The 14705-nt window shown below is 26.4% G+C and overlaps 1 protein-coding gene across 1 annotated transcript; it reads right to left on the reverse strand.

Annotated features, from left to right (window-relative positions):
- Positions 1-10169: 10169 nt before the first annotated feature.
- On the reverse strand, positions 10170-11272 carry LOC124921762 (zinc finger protein ZAT5). The gene has a single exon (XM_047462464.1). It carries the CDS (start codon positions 11206-11208, stop codon positions 10369-10371), a length of 840 nt encoding a protein of 279 aa, XP_047318420.1. The 5' UTR covers positions 11209-11272; the 3' UTR covers positions 10170-10368.
- Positions 11273-14705: the final 3433 nt, after the last annotated feature.

A 14705-nucleotide genomic window follows, 5' to 3' on the forward strand; every position in this document is an offset into this window, starting at 1 on the left:
AATAAAATATAATACTAAATTACCAAGATGGTACTCAATTTATTTACATAAAAGATGTTATAAAAAGTATACAACAAATCACAATAATATTATAACTTTCTTATTCAACAGTGAGTTAATTAATCATATTAGATCAACTATTCAAAGCATTTACACAAATAAGTTTATGATGTCATATTAATAGTCAATGAGTGCATTGACTCAGCTAATTCAAGATGTGACAAATGTGTTTTTGTCAAATTAGATATCGAAAAATTTATGATCACGTTAATGGAAAAAATGTGAATAGGTGCGAAATGGATTGATTGGATTAAATTTTGTCTCTCGACGGTTAAGTTTTATGTCATTGTTAATGAGAATTCTCAAAGATTTTTCGAGAGCTCCGAGGGATCAAACAAGGTGATCTATTCTCTCATTTCTTGTTAGTCATTGTTATTGATGTCCTCTAAAAAAGGATGACTTTCGTAAAAAAAATTAGGACTCATCCGTATAGTGAGTTGTGAGTCAAGAAGAAATCTTTTTGTCATATTACATTTGATTTTCCTTAACGACATGCTCTACATGGTTATTTTGTGCATGTTCCGGTCTTCGAATTAATCTTAATAAGTGAGACATTTTTTTCTCATATTCTGTTTCGAATAGAAGAATGATGAGGTTGTCAAATGTGTTGGGAGTTCAGAGTCGGTCGGTGGTCTCCTGTCAACATATCTTGGTATGATGTTGGGTGTTAAATTACGATTCAAGGTCTTTTGGGACCCAATTATCACTAAAATAAAATATAAATTTTCTAGATGGAAAAATAAACTAATCTTGAAATGGGGTAAACTAATTCTAATTAAGAGTGTATTGTTATTTATATCCGTATATATGATGTTTTTATTCATTCCCCAAAAGTGTGGCAGTAAAATCTGAGAGAATAATGTGTAAATTTTTATGAGAATTTTTAATTCATCGTTTTATCATCTAGTTAGTTGGGATACAATTAAATGTTGTAAAGATCAAGGAGGTCTGGACATTTGAGATCTTATATTTTTAATAAGGCTCTTCTATCAAAATGATGTAATAGATTTGCAATAGAGCCGAATAATCTTTGGACATCGATCATCAAATGTAAGTATGCTCATGACTGATTAGTTCACCAAAATGTCTAATTATCCAGCAAAGTGTAACATTTGGAGGTGAATTTTTTTCTGTGAAAATTTTTGTAAGTAGTCTAGATTCATTGTAGAGGATGGTTCTTTGATCAGTTTTTTGGACGATATTTGATATAGTGTTAAAAGTCTAACTACGACGTATTCGAGCTTGCTTCTATTGCTATGTGTAGAAATGTAACATGATGACATGACATGTTTGATCATCTAGTGGTTTTGCTAGCCGAATTAAATATAGAAGGAGATTAAATATTAGGAAGAGTTCGTCCCATAATAAAGTTTTATTTTTGGTAAAACACAAACAAGTATCCCCGTCTGAATAAGACATTATGCATTGGCAAAACATTGATAGTTTTCATGTGAGGCATTATTAAAAGTTGTTTGCTAAGATGATTCCATATAATTTTTGTTGGGAAAAATTTTGAGAGTCAAAAATTTCATCTAAAATCTCATTTTTTTGGATGGAGCGTTATTCACGATGGAATTTTTATAGATGATATGTGCATGAAAAAATTGTGTATTATGATTAGTCATATGTGTCACGAGAAGGTTGAATCGATAACTCGTTTGTTTTACATTGTCGAGGATGACTAATATTTAGAGTCTTTTGGGAAATATAACCTATTGAGTAAAGTATTTTTTTTATGTCATTTTATTAGACAAAAGTTTATGATGCCTAATAATAAAAGTTGTGGAATTATATATAACAAACTAAAGGAATTATTCACTATTTGTGAATCAATGAAAGAAAATATTATGGATTTTCCCTTTAAGGTTTGGGCTTCATGAAAGATTGACTTTGGTTTGCTAGTGGGTGGGGTCTAGCCTTTTATTATTATTATTATTATTATTATTATTATTATTATTATTATTATTATTATTATTATTATTATTATTATTGCATTACTAATAATTTTACATTTTTTTCTCACATGGCTTCAATCTGTCTCCAAATAGTTATAATTGTAAGACATTCTTAAGCGGCCATTTTAAGAAAGGATAACCTCTAATTCTAAATAACTTTAATTAATATTATTTTAAATATATATATATATATAATCTTATAATTTAGAAAATAATATAAACTTGTATTTTTAATTAATAAATTTTATTTTAAATAAAAAATAAAAAGCATAATTAAACATTAATTAATTAATATACATTCTTTCACTTTTACTATTTCTTAGTTAAATAATGATTATAATCCATATTCACTTATTCACTTTAAATAGTTTTATAAATATTATTCAAATCATTCTATAAATCATCACTCATTTCGTAATAACATAACATAAATAAGAGTTTTATCCAATTAGTGATAAAAAAAATTTGTTGTATAATATACATAAATATATTTTATATAAGTTAGAATATAATAAAAATTGGTAAAATTTGACATTTTGGTCTGAGTATTGTGTATACCATAAATCAGCACATCATAGTATGGTTCGACTAGTCGTACTATACACGAACACGAACGTCAACGTTGTTCGATTTAAAATTATATATTTTAAAAAACTGAATCAAAATATTTAAAATAATAAATTTTAAATTTATTAAAAGTTAATATATATATTTTTAAAAATTATGGCAGAAGTTTGGTCATTCGCAAGTATATATATCATCGTAAAAAGTATAAACATTAATAATATGTATAACACAAATACAAATAGGCCATACCAGATCAAATAGGACAGTGTCAAATGCTCACTAGATAATGAAATAATATTTGTTGTAAAATAAAAAATCACATCTTAAACTTAAAACAAAAAATAAAATAAAGTATAATATAACAGTAAATTTGTACGATTAAAACTTATTACTAATTATAATTAATTTTAAATATTAAATCATTAAAAAATATATTAATTAATACTAAATTTTATATTTTATAATACTTAAATTATCCCAACATTTTATATTATATAATTATTTTTAGTTATTGTTTTTATATAAAAACAAAATTATTATTTAAAAAAAGTTTATCAAAAAACACATCCACTTTTTAAAATAGTAAGATTTGTTTATTGTGATTTAATTTAAATTACTTACATTTTATATATTATAATTTAGTTAATTATTTAAAAAGTTTGAAATTAAGTAATAATTAATATTTATTGATTTAGTTAGAATAAGCTCACTCACCAACCAATATTTAGGATAACTTATTCTAAATTATTTGAAATTGACCCATTTCCATATTTTCATAATGAAGTATACATTTTTGTACTGGAATTGAAATACATATATTATATGATATCTGCATATATATATATATATATATATATATATATATATATAACATACTTTTTATATTTGTATGAAAAATAAAGAAAGAATATACTAACCATACTTTTAAATAAAAAGAGGATGGGATTAATCTTGGTTATAACTTGAATAACCATATTAATCTAATGTTTAGTTAGAAATTGATATAAAGTTGAACATAAAAATATAAAAAAGTTAATAAAAATAAAATTAAACTATATAAGTTTTTGGCACGTTGCTTATAAATCTGTCTATTAAGATTAACGTTAAAAATAAAAAAAATTACAAGTTAAAAAAAATATTGAAAAAATAAAATAAAATATTTACTTGTTATTTAATTTACTTCTTACTTTAACTTATTTTATTTTAAAATAATAATTAATAAAATATTTTTAAATTTTGTAATAAGATTAACCATTTTAATATATATATATAATTTTTTTTATAATTGTTAAAATTAATAATAATTTAGAATAAAATATTTTTTAAATAATAATTTTTTTACAAGTTTTAATTATATTAAAGTTTTAATATATATATATTTCTAAATTATTATTATTTATTTAATAAATATTTAAATAGTTATTGTGATAAATTTAAATTTATTAAAAACTTGTAAACAAAATTATTATTTAAAATAAGTCATTAATTTTAATTTTAATATTAATAAATAATATATAAATTAAAATTATTAATCAAATTAAACATTAAAAAAAGTTATAGTTTGAAAACATTTTATTAGTAATAAAATAATTAAGTTAAAATATTAAATATATATTATAAAATTTATTTTATTTAAAAAAGAGTAAGTTGGTTTGTTATATTTTTTACATAATACACATAGTTTTTGTGCTCATTACTTTTAAGAAAAACAATAATGAATTTATTTTTATCTTTAAATAATTAATAAATTTTTAAATAATATAATTTATTATGTTGTTAATTTATTTAAACTTATAAAATAAAATATTTTTAATATATTATTATCAAAGCTTTTAACAAGTTTATACATATTATTTTAAAATTTAACAAATATATATTATTTTAATTAATTAGTAAATCAGAAAAAAAATTATTTCATAAATTTTTTAATTTGGTTATATATAACAATGTAGTTTTAAAATTATAATATTATGAATATCAAGATTAATAGTAATAGTGTAAATTATAAAAAGTTACATAAAAATAATTAAATAAATATAAATTATAAATATAATTTAAATAATAAAACTCATGTATTTGAATGATTTAAATATATTTTTTACTTTTTAATAAATCATATATATATATATATAAAAAGGTATGCCCAGCTTTCAGTAAAGTAAGTCAGTCAAGGATCTCCGCTCGACTAGGCTCACGGGCCTTAGCAACTATTGGACAAATAAACTTTTCCCTTAATTTAATAAAAGACATAGGCTCACCGACCGAAACAATTTTGACTGGGCCACCTTCATCGAAGCTGACATATCCAGGAGGAGAATCACTTCACGGATCTTGAGCGAGTCTTTGCATGCTGTCAATCAAAAGTTCAACTTTCAAATGAACCCACTCAAGTGCGCCTTTGATCTTTCTATGAGAATCTTTCTAGGCTGCATCGTCCATCCTCAGTTAGCCAATATCTCATCAAACGCAAAAAATCTAACTGGTTGTCACTGACACAGGTCAATACGAATAATGAATATATATATATATATATATACTAAAAAGTTTAAATAATATAATATAGAATTTTAATTTAAATTATTTTATAAATCAAATAAATTAACAAATTATTTTATAAATCAAATAAATTAACAAATTATTTAAATATTATAAAATATTATTAAATAGTTCAATTATTATTTTAAAATTTTAATATTTAAATTAGCTGTAGTCCAATTTTTTTCATCATATCTTCCGATTTAACAAAATTAAAAACCTTTGTACCCTTTTTGATATTAGATCTTAATTAGCTTTTTTATAACAAAAAAAATATCTTATTAATATAATTTTAATTATTAAATCAGTCCTTTTATTAATTAAAATATTTTTATTTTACTTTTATTAAATTTAAATTTTAAATACTAATTAAACTAAATCACATAGATGATACATAATTTATTTTTATAAATAATATTTAATCATATTAGCACAGCAACTAAAAACATTTACAAAATCACCCTAAAAACAAATTATATATATATATATATATATATATATATATATATATATATATATATATATATATATATATATATATATATATATATATATATATATATATATATATATATATATTTGTAAGAGATATTAACCCCAAAAAGTTGAGGATGTTTAATATTAAAGGTTGTGGAATTACAAATAACAAATTAAAGGAGTTGTTCACTATTTGTGATGGGCTTTTACCATTTAAGGTTTGATGAAAGTTAAATTGACTTTGGTCTAGCCATGTGTGGGTTTAGCTTTGGACCGATCTCTTAAACTTAAATTACCAATTACAAAAACATAAACTTATCTTAAAAATCTTAAATGACATGTTTTAAAGTAGAGGGATCCCAAAAATACCTGCCGCCCCGACCTAATTCATGATAAATCCACAAACTTTCTGGCAAGATATCTACGATTAAAAGTCCAACATGTCAAGATCAAAATTCGAATTGGTTTTGGGACACTACATTGAGACGTGAAAACACTCGATCCCATTCTGAGATCAATATTTGGTATCGTCTTGTGCCATATGTACTTAGATTGGAGGGTCACACGAGCCCCTCGATGGCATGGCGGGATTTCCTATTAACTATTCATGAGGTGATTCTGGGAGATCCTTAAGAAAAAAGAGAAAAGGATAGCCACTTGAATGCAGCCATGTGTAAAGAAAGGCCAGGCTGTGCCTACACATATGAATCCTTTATTTATCCAACTGCCCACACACCACACGCCTAACTGTCAAATTTTATATCCATACATTTTTATTTTTGCTCACACAATTTTTTTTTTTATGTTTTTCTTAAGAAATAAGTGAAACTTATAATACTTATTCAATTGGGTCACAGTCATTTGTGCTAATAAGTCATAACTGATCTTTCATTTAACACAGTCTCCAATTTTAGTTTACATATTCTCGTTAAAAAAACAATTAATCTGTGCGTTGTTACCGTCACAAATCTTCCATAATTATCATGAATGAGTTGCTATATATATATTTATACATAAACATTATTCATATAGTTAAAATAAATAAATAGAATTGTGTATAGTTATATAAAATAAAATTAATTAACTGAGATATAGTAAAAGAGTAATTAATGATTAAGTAAACATGGGATTAGTCATGTAATTAAGTTAGCCAGCCAACCCACTACTTTAATTAATAATTGTTAGGGAATTAGGCATAACTAATTTGAGCTTTCCACTATTGACCTTTGTGAGTTAAGTGAATAGTGATTATAAGATTAATTAGGAATGCTAGTACTGGTTTGGTAGGAGAGAATATAGCTAATTAAAAAACATAAAAGAAATAAAGATGAATTCATTAAATCAATTAACTATTCTATTAATTGTAGTTTTTGAATGGTAGAGTACACTTCTGTAATTCTATAATTATTGTCCAGAAGTGTTTGTGGGCTATGTATTTAATCTCCTTGTGGCCATATTTTTATCTTCATCAAGCTAGTTCAGTGGTAAAAGTCGCTTAAAAAACCAAAAGATTACGAGTTCGATTTCATGTGGAAGCGCATTGAGTTTAAGCGGGGCGAGTGAGACACTGGTTGTGAAGTGTTATACTAGTTCTCTTTTAATTTTCATTTAATTATTTTCCTCATTATAGTTTAATTAAATAGTTTTTAATGTGAAACAAATTTGAAATATTTAATTTTAAGAAAATAATTTTATTACTTGATTTATCCTATCTCAATTATTTAATAATTTTTATAAACCCGTTATCAATTAAATATTAGTTATAAGTAATGAAGTGTAGTGTGAATGTATTTGTTAACAAGTAGTAGTAGAGATAATTAAAGTTGGATGTGCATGGCCACATGTTTGTTTGGCTTAATAATAATAATTATTATTATTATCATTATATATCCATGGGACACCCTATTCATCACCTAATTAAACAGACATCGTGCACTAGTACATCAACAAACACTTGTAATAAGATGAACCAATTCTTCTCCTCACCACCAACTTCTTCTTAATTTTTATTTCCATTTTTCATTTCTAACAATTTAATAAAAATAAACATTCAATTCATAGTCAATGAGATAGTTAGGGTTTACCCTAATACACTATTTAATTATTAGTCAATCAATAATAAGTTTTATTTTCTTTTAAAATTAAAAGGAACTAGCATAACACCTCATAATCATGATTTTCCGTTTAAACTCAAAACACCTCCAGATGGAATTGAACCCGTGATATTTTGGTCTATTAAACCGACTATTACCACTATGTTACCTTGATGGGTTAAAATGAGACAACGGGTTAAGCACATAGTTCGCAAACACACTTAATCATTTAACTAGACGCAGAACTTATCGTCTGACGGGTTCGAACTCATGATCTCAGGGAGGCTCGAACAAGAGGTGGATATCCCCAGCCTCCTTGAAAGGTTCTGGGTTCGAGTCCGTCAGGCGACAAATTATGCACCTAGTTAAATGTGTTTGCGGGTTATATGATTATCCCTCTTGAGACCACATTTTTAAGTTTTCAAGTTTTATTAATTAAGTTCTTTAAAATTCATAATTCAATCCAGAAGACAAACCTACACAAGTTCTCGTCTTACTAATTAGTCGGTAAGATATTACTCGGTTAAAGTTTAGTCTGTCTTATATTTAAATATTATTTAAGTTTTATGATTTCTTATTTTGTGTTATGCTCTCATTCTTTTATATAATTCATAAATAACTTTCTTCTATAATGTATGAATCATCTATTTATTTTAAATTAGCTAGCTAGGTTTAGAAGATTGAGGCAGACATGATGGGGATTTAATTTGTAAAGTATATATTAATCGAGAGGATGAAATACCATATTTATATATATTGTATACAAACCATATATTATCATATATGGGAAAATATTTAATTGAAAGAAAAAAGAATACTATAAATCTATAATTTAATGATATTTTGCTTGTAGCCAATGTATGACATTATAAAGTGACAACACATTACATAAAATTATTTTAGGATATGAAAATTAATGAACCCTGCTGTATCCTGTCATACTTGCTCTTCTGTGTTTAATTTATATATATATTATTGCAACATATATATTACATAAAATTAATTTTTATAACTTAATTACTTTTGACCCTACAAATGTCATTTTCTTTATAATATATATATATATATATATATATATATATATATATATATATATATATATATATATATATATATATATATATATATATATATATATATTATTTTTTCTTAAAGACCAAAAAAATAGTAAATCTCTAATACAATAGTACAAAACCAACACTCCCCCACTAAATGAAAATGTTAAATGAATCAACAATATCAATTAAAAGAAATCTTAAAATAAAGTTTTATTTTTGGATATTAATAGATATAGCACTAAGAAGTGACTTGAGAAGTAAGGGAATTAAGAAGAGTTAATCAATTGATAATTAGGTGTGACAACCAAGGTGGGCAAGGATATAACTTAATTGAGATAAATATAAATTGCACTCAAAAAGTTTGGTGAATCTATAGATCTAGTACTAGCACTTGATAGAAAACAATAATATATAGCTTCAAGCAACTGAACAATATTAAGATTTTAGAATGTTTGATGAATGAAATTTCTTTTCGGGTATGTATATATAACAAACGCCACAACTCGAGTTGTTTTCGAAGCTAGTTGATTTGCGATTTGAGTTATGAAATTACTTGTAATACAAGTAATAAATCATTAATGTTATTTGTTTAGAATATTAATAAGATGATAAGAAGAGAGGTGGGATACACATGGGAAAGGTAGTTACCAACTAAGACTCCAATCTATCCTATCCATATATTGTTTGTCATTTATTGAAACAGACCACATATACACTTTAAACAAACATGAATAATCCATTTAATGACTCATTTTGTTCTTATAGCCTGGCAAAGCTTGTCCTCCAACCCATCTCCCTCAAAAAGAGGGAAAAAAAAACTCTTTCTTTTCATTTTTTTTTGTGTGGTTGTGGTTTTGTGGCTTTGCCTAACCCTAGCTCCTCATCTTTCAATACTTTGAGTGATGAGAGTGTTGTTTGAGTGTTACATTTTACATCACTCTCCCACTTAGTAAAAGAACAAAAAAAGAAAGAAAGATGGCATTAATAATATATCAACATTACTTGAAAAAGATGCATTCTCCTTACTCACTTTTTTGTGAATCAAAGCCAACCATTAATACTAACCACTTGTTCACTCAAAGTATTCCATCACATTCTTCTTCCTCCCACAACCAACCCCTTTATTCATTTTCCCCACAACAAATAATTAAAACCCGCAAAAAGTAGATACCAAGCAATCAAAATTGAAACCAAATAAGCCGATAAATCTCGAGAACTATAACTAACCTTCAAAGCCACACAATTCATGGCATCCATCAACAACATATCTCATGTTGAATGCCCTGCACCTAATATCCTTCACCAAAATCACAATATCAATTGAACTAGTTAAGACAAAAGTTTTCGCAATCAATTCTCAAAAAAAATCTTAATTGTTTTTTATCCTTTGTCAACTCTAAGAACCTTTTTTTAAAATATTAAAATTGTATTAATAAAGTTGAAGAATATTTATAAGCAAAAAGAGATTAAATGTAAAATTACAATAATATTGAATATTAATACACAACAATTTTGTGTGCTTCCCCTTCCCCTCGAGAAAACCGATAAAGAAGACAAAGATTGTATTTTTTTTTTCTTTCTTTTTTTTTGGATCCATGCATGATTGATGATGATGATGATCGGTCAGTAATGGCAGTAAACCAAAGTAGGACCAGAAAACACCATATTCGATGAAAGAAATTGAAACTTATTATCATCTTCAATTGGTGCTGGCAAATTCAGATCAAGACCCAACAAATTCCCACTCTTCTTTTCATGATCTTCTTCTTCGTTTGAATAATTCTTTACAACAGGAGGCGGTGGAGCTCTATGCCGCCTCATATGACCACCTAAAGCCTGACCGGAAGAAAACTCCGCCCCACAAATCGAACACTCATGAACCTTAGTACTGTTTCCGATCACAATTCTCATCTTTTCCTTATCTTCATCTTCAACCTTCCGATCATGATCATGGTCAAGATTCTTCAGGGTAGTTGTAACCTGAACAGTTGGTTTATCCTGGGAAGTGATCTTGGGTTTCTTGTGACTTGCCCTGTGACCACCTAAAGCCTGGAAAGACTGAAACGTCCTGTTACAGGTTTTGCACTCGTATGCGTCGGAACCAGAAACAGCTCCGATGAAGTTCTTGATCTCCGGCTTCTCTTGGTAATGAATACCTTGGGCAAGAAGAATGAGACAATTAGCAGCCATGTCTTCGTCTTCTGAAGAAGTGGTGGAGAGGATTTCGGCGCCGGAAGTGGTCGGAGACGAAACTGAGTAATAATTAACGGCGGTAGAATTAGAGCTGGAGGTTGCTGCGGCGGCGGTGGGGGCGGAGGAAACAAGGAAAGGGGGAGAGGGTTGTCTTGGCCTCTTTGTTCGTTTCCCTTTGATGATCGCCGACCGTTGATTTTGATCAAAATCGAACACCTCTTCCTCGTCCTGCTGCTGTTTCAGAGCTTCCATGTTCTTCTCCAAAACCATGACTCTTTGTAGAGAGAGAGAGAGAGAGTGTGTGTAGAAGAGTAAGGAATTAAGCAAAGTGTGGATTGAGAATGGGTTCTTCAACTTGATATCCTTATATATATATATATATATATAAATCTGTATGTATATATAATAAAACAGAGCAGGAATCGTGTAAGAGAGAGTGTGTGTTTTTTGTTGAGTGAAAACAGTTACCATGTGTTGACAAATAAAAAGAATAATAATATTAAATAAATATATTTTTTTTAAAGTCATGTAGGTTAAAAATAATAAAAATTGTTAAAAAAAAAAACGATAATGAAAAACAAATAAAAATTAAAAACGTTAATTAATAGGTTATCGAGTTGGTAAGTTTTGAGAAAAACGATTAAGTCCCAACTAACCGACTCTACCAACTTTCCGAAATAAATATCAGAAAATATTATAATAACAACATTATAAATGATATGCATCGTGCGATTACAATGAGTGAAAGTTTGACGATTTTTTCTCCCACCAGATAGAGATAGTCCAACAAAAAATTATTGAAATGATAACTCAATTACGTAGATTGTTATATTAGTTGAATCAATTCAAATTTCAACAACTATCCAATGACTTGAACATCAATCTAATAATATATATAAATAAAAAATAAAAATTTATTAAAAAAAATAAAAATAAATTAGGAGGTGTACAGGGTAAGTTGGTCAGTTGGATTACGTATATAAACTTTGTCTTATAAATAAAGTCAGTTGTTACAGTAGTACTTAGACACACACACAGTGAGTGTGTGTCGTCATTAATAATAATAAAATAATAAAAATAAAGCAAATGGGATGGCACGTTAAGAGCATGCTCCACCTCATTCACTCCCCCCATTTTCTTCCTTTATTTGTTAAAACCAACCATACAATATATTATTTATTATTTATTATATAATAAATAATAATAATAAAGTAAGGCAGTAGTACTATTCTTTAATTCCACTACTAGAAGAGGTAATACCGAAATAAGATTCGGTGTGATTTCTGCCAAAAACCCATCAAATTCATCTTATATATGATTCTTCTTTTTTTCTTATTATATTTTTTTTAGAAAAATTAAAGAAAATAATATGGTACAATTTAATTGGTTAAAAATAATAATAATTTTTTTTTTTCCTATTTCTAAGATGACATGTGTATTGTTACATCTTACAATTTTTTCTTCATAATAATAAAAAAATTATTTAGTTTTATTTTGAGGTGGATAATATTATATACTTTAATAGTAATTCTATTTATATATTTCTTCAAGAGATAATCCAACTTTATTTATACCTTTCAAAAAAATTATAAAACTATTTATATTTTAGTATTTGCTTTCAAGAGTTTTTGGCCACTAATCTTGTGTATGACTTAAGTACAAATATTCGGCACCCTATATAGCTAGCTAATTAATTAATTATTTATTTATGTTCATTCAAAAATTAATCAAAACCCACCTAATTAAGTTAAGAATCCCAACTTAGGCTAGCTAGCTTAATTCCTAATTCCTTCGGTTATATCCTATCATATCATCAATAATTACTAATTTAATTAAATATTGTTTCTTATAAATTCTCTCTATTAATATTTCAACTTTGCATCATATATATAACACCAATTAAGTTTGGTTTTAGGGTGGTTAAAGAGGCACAAATACTTTCCCATAAACCCCAAATAGGATAATCAGGGAGTAAATTTTTTGAAATATATAGTTTTTTAAGGCAAATTGGGAGTGGTTATGATTCTAAAACCTAAACTACTATGTGGTGTTAGTTATAAAATTTGTTGCTTTCATAAATTAAAATTTTTAAAAAAAAAGGATAAATAAAGAGTATAGTTTACATATTCATGTAAGCCTAGTTGAGAAAGCAAAGTCAAATGTAATGAAACCTAATTAATTAATGACAACATTTAATTGATCAAAATGAAGCCAAATTGAGCCGCAATTACTTACATTAACAATTGTTTAATTTACTCACTTTATTTGAACATGACAAAAAAAAAAGAATATAGTTTACTCAACATTTTTTTATTTATCTTGAGAGTTATAAATTCTAACTTCAATTTAAAATGATTTTTTTTCCGACCATTTTTTTATCATTTAACATAGTTTTGAAACTCGATTCGACGGTCCAGCAACCCGGTTAACCAGTTGTTAAACTGGGTTGAGTTGATGAAAAATTAAAAATGCAATCAACTCAGTCAACTCGTTCGATGGATCGGGAATCTGGCAGTACAGGTTAACCCAACGGATTTATCATATTTAAAAAAATCCTTCTTTTCTTTCTCAATTATCAATCTCCCAGTTCCTCTCTTCCCGATTTTTTGTTCTCATTAGGTTTACTTATTTCTAGTTTCATATTGATAAATTACCGATTTCAAGTTCTAAACATTGAAAATAACAAACTCTTTCATTTATCTCAAACTTCACATCCTACCTGAACCAGGTGATTATGCTTTTACCATAATTTCTTCTCCAGATAAAAACATAATTATCCAAAAATCAGAAGTTATAATTTGATTTGAAGCCTTATTCCTCGCATAATCTAATTAAGTTTTTTTTTATGAAACTCGTTGAATGAACCAGTTGACTCACCGATTTAATCAGTAACCTAATGACTAAGTCCTTTTACAGGAATGATTACCAAAACTATGCAATTTAGTTACTATATCTAAGTATCTAACTAATTAATGTCAATGTTTAATAGATCAAACTGAAACCAAATTGAGTCCGCAATTAGGTACATTAATGGTAATTTAATTTATTTGGACATGGCCAAAAGTCGGAATCCAATTACAATGTGTCCACACAAAAAAAAAATGACTCAATAAATATGCTTGATTTTTACTCTCAAGTAACATCCACTTTCAAGAATCTTCTTATTGAATATTATTATTATTCAACTTTCTCTCTCACACACACAAAGTCATTAGACTTGGTAGTCTTTTTTTATTAAGCATTTTGTTATGATTGGTAATTGTTTAAATTTTAAAATAAATTATACCTTCATTAAAATTGACCCGGATGAATCATTAGTACAAAGTCAATAACCCTTGTACACTCTATCCAAACTTAAATATATATTTATTATTCTTGTAATTGTCTAGTTCCAAAATCTTAAAAAAACCTATATATATAATAATTTTTGTAAATTAATTTATATTAAATATAAAAGCCATATTGTGTCTAACATATGTAGGAGCTGTTTTTATTTTTATTTTATTTATTTTTTTGCTTGACCAACCCTCAATATATATTAAGTCCTCCATTATGAATGAAATTTTTGTATCAAAATAATTGATTCATTATCTAAGATACTTATTCCCTATTATTGATAATACATATATTTCTTGATCAGCTGTTATTCTCAAAAGTGGGTGAGGGAAAATTGTGCCATATAAGTGGGAAGCATGCCCTTAAATCATCTCTCAAGTCAACTCCCACCTAATCACCAAATTCAATAATAAGATTTAAGATTCAATTTT

The sequence above is a fragment of the Impatiens glandulifera genome, chromosome 1, assembly GCF_907164915.1.
Source record: "Impatiens glandulifera chromosome 1, dImpGla2.1, whole genome shotgun sequence".
Classification (NCBI taxonomy): Eukaryota; Viridiplantae; Streptophyta; class Magnoliopsida; order Ericales; family Balsaminaceae; genus Impatiens; species Impatiens glandulifera.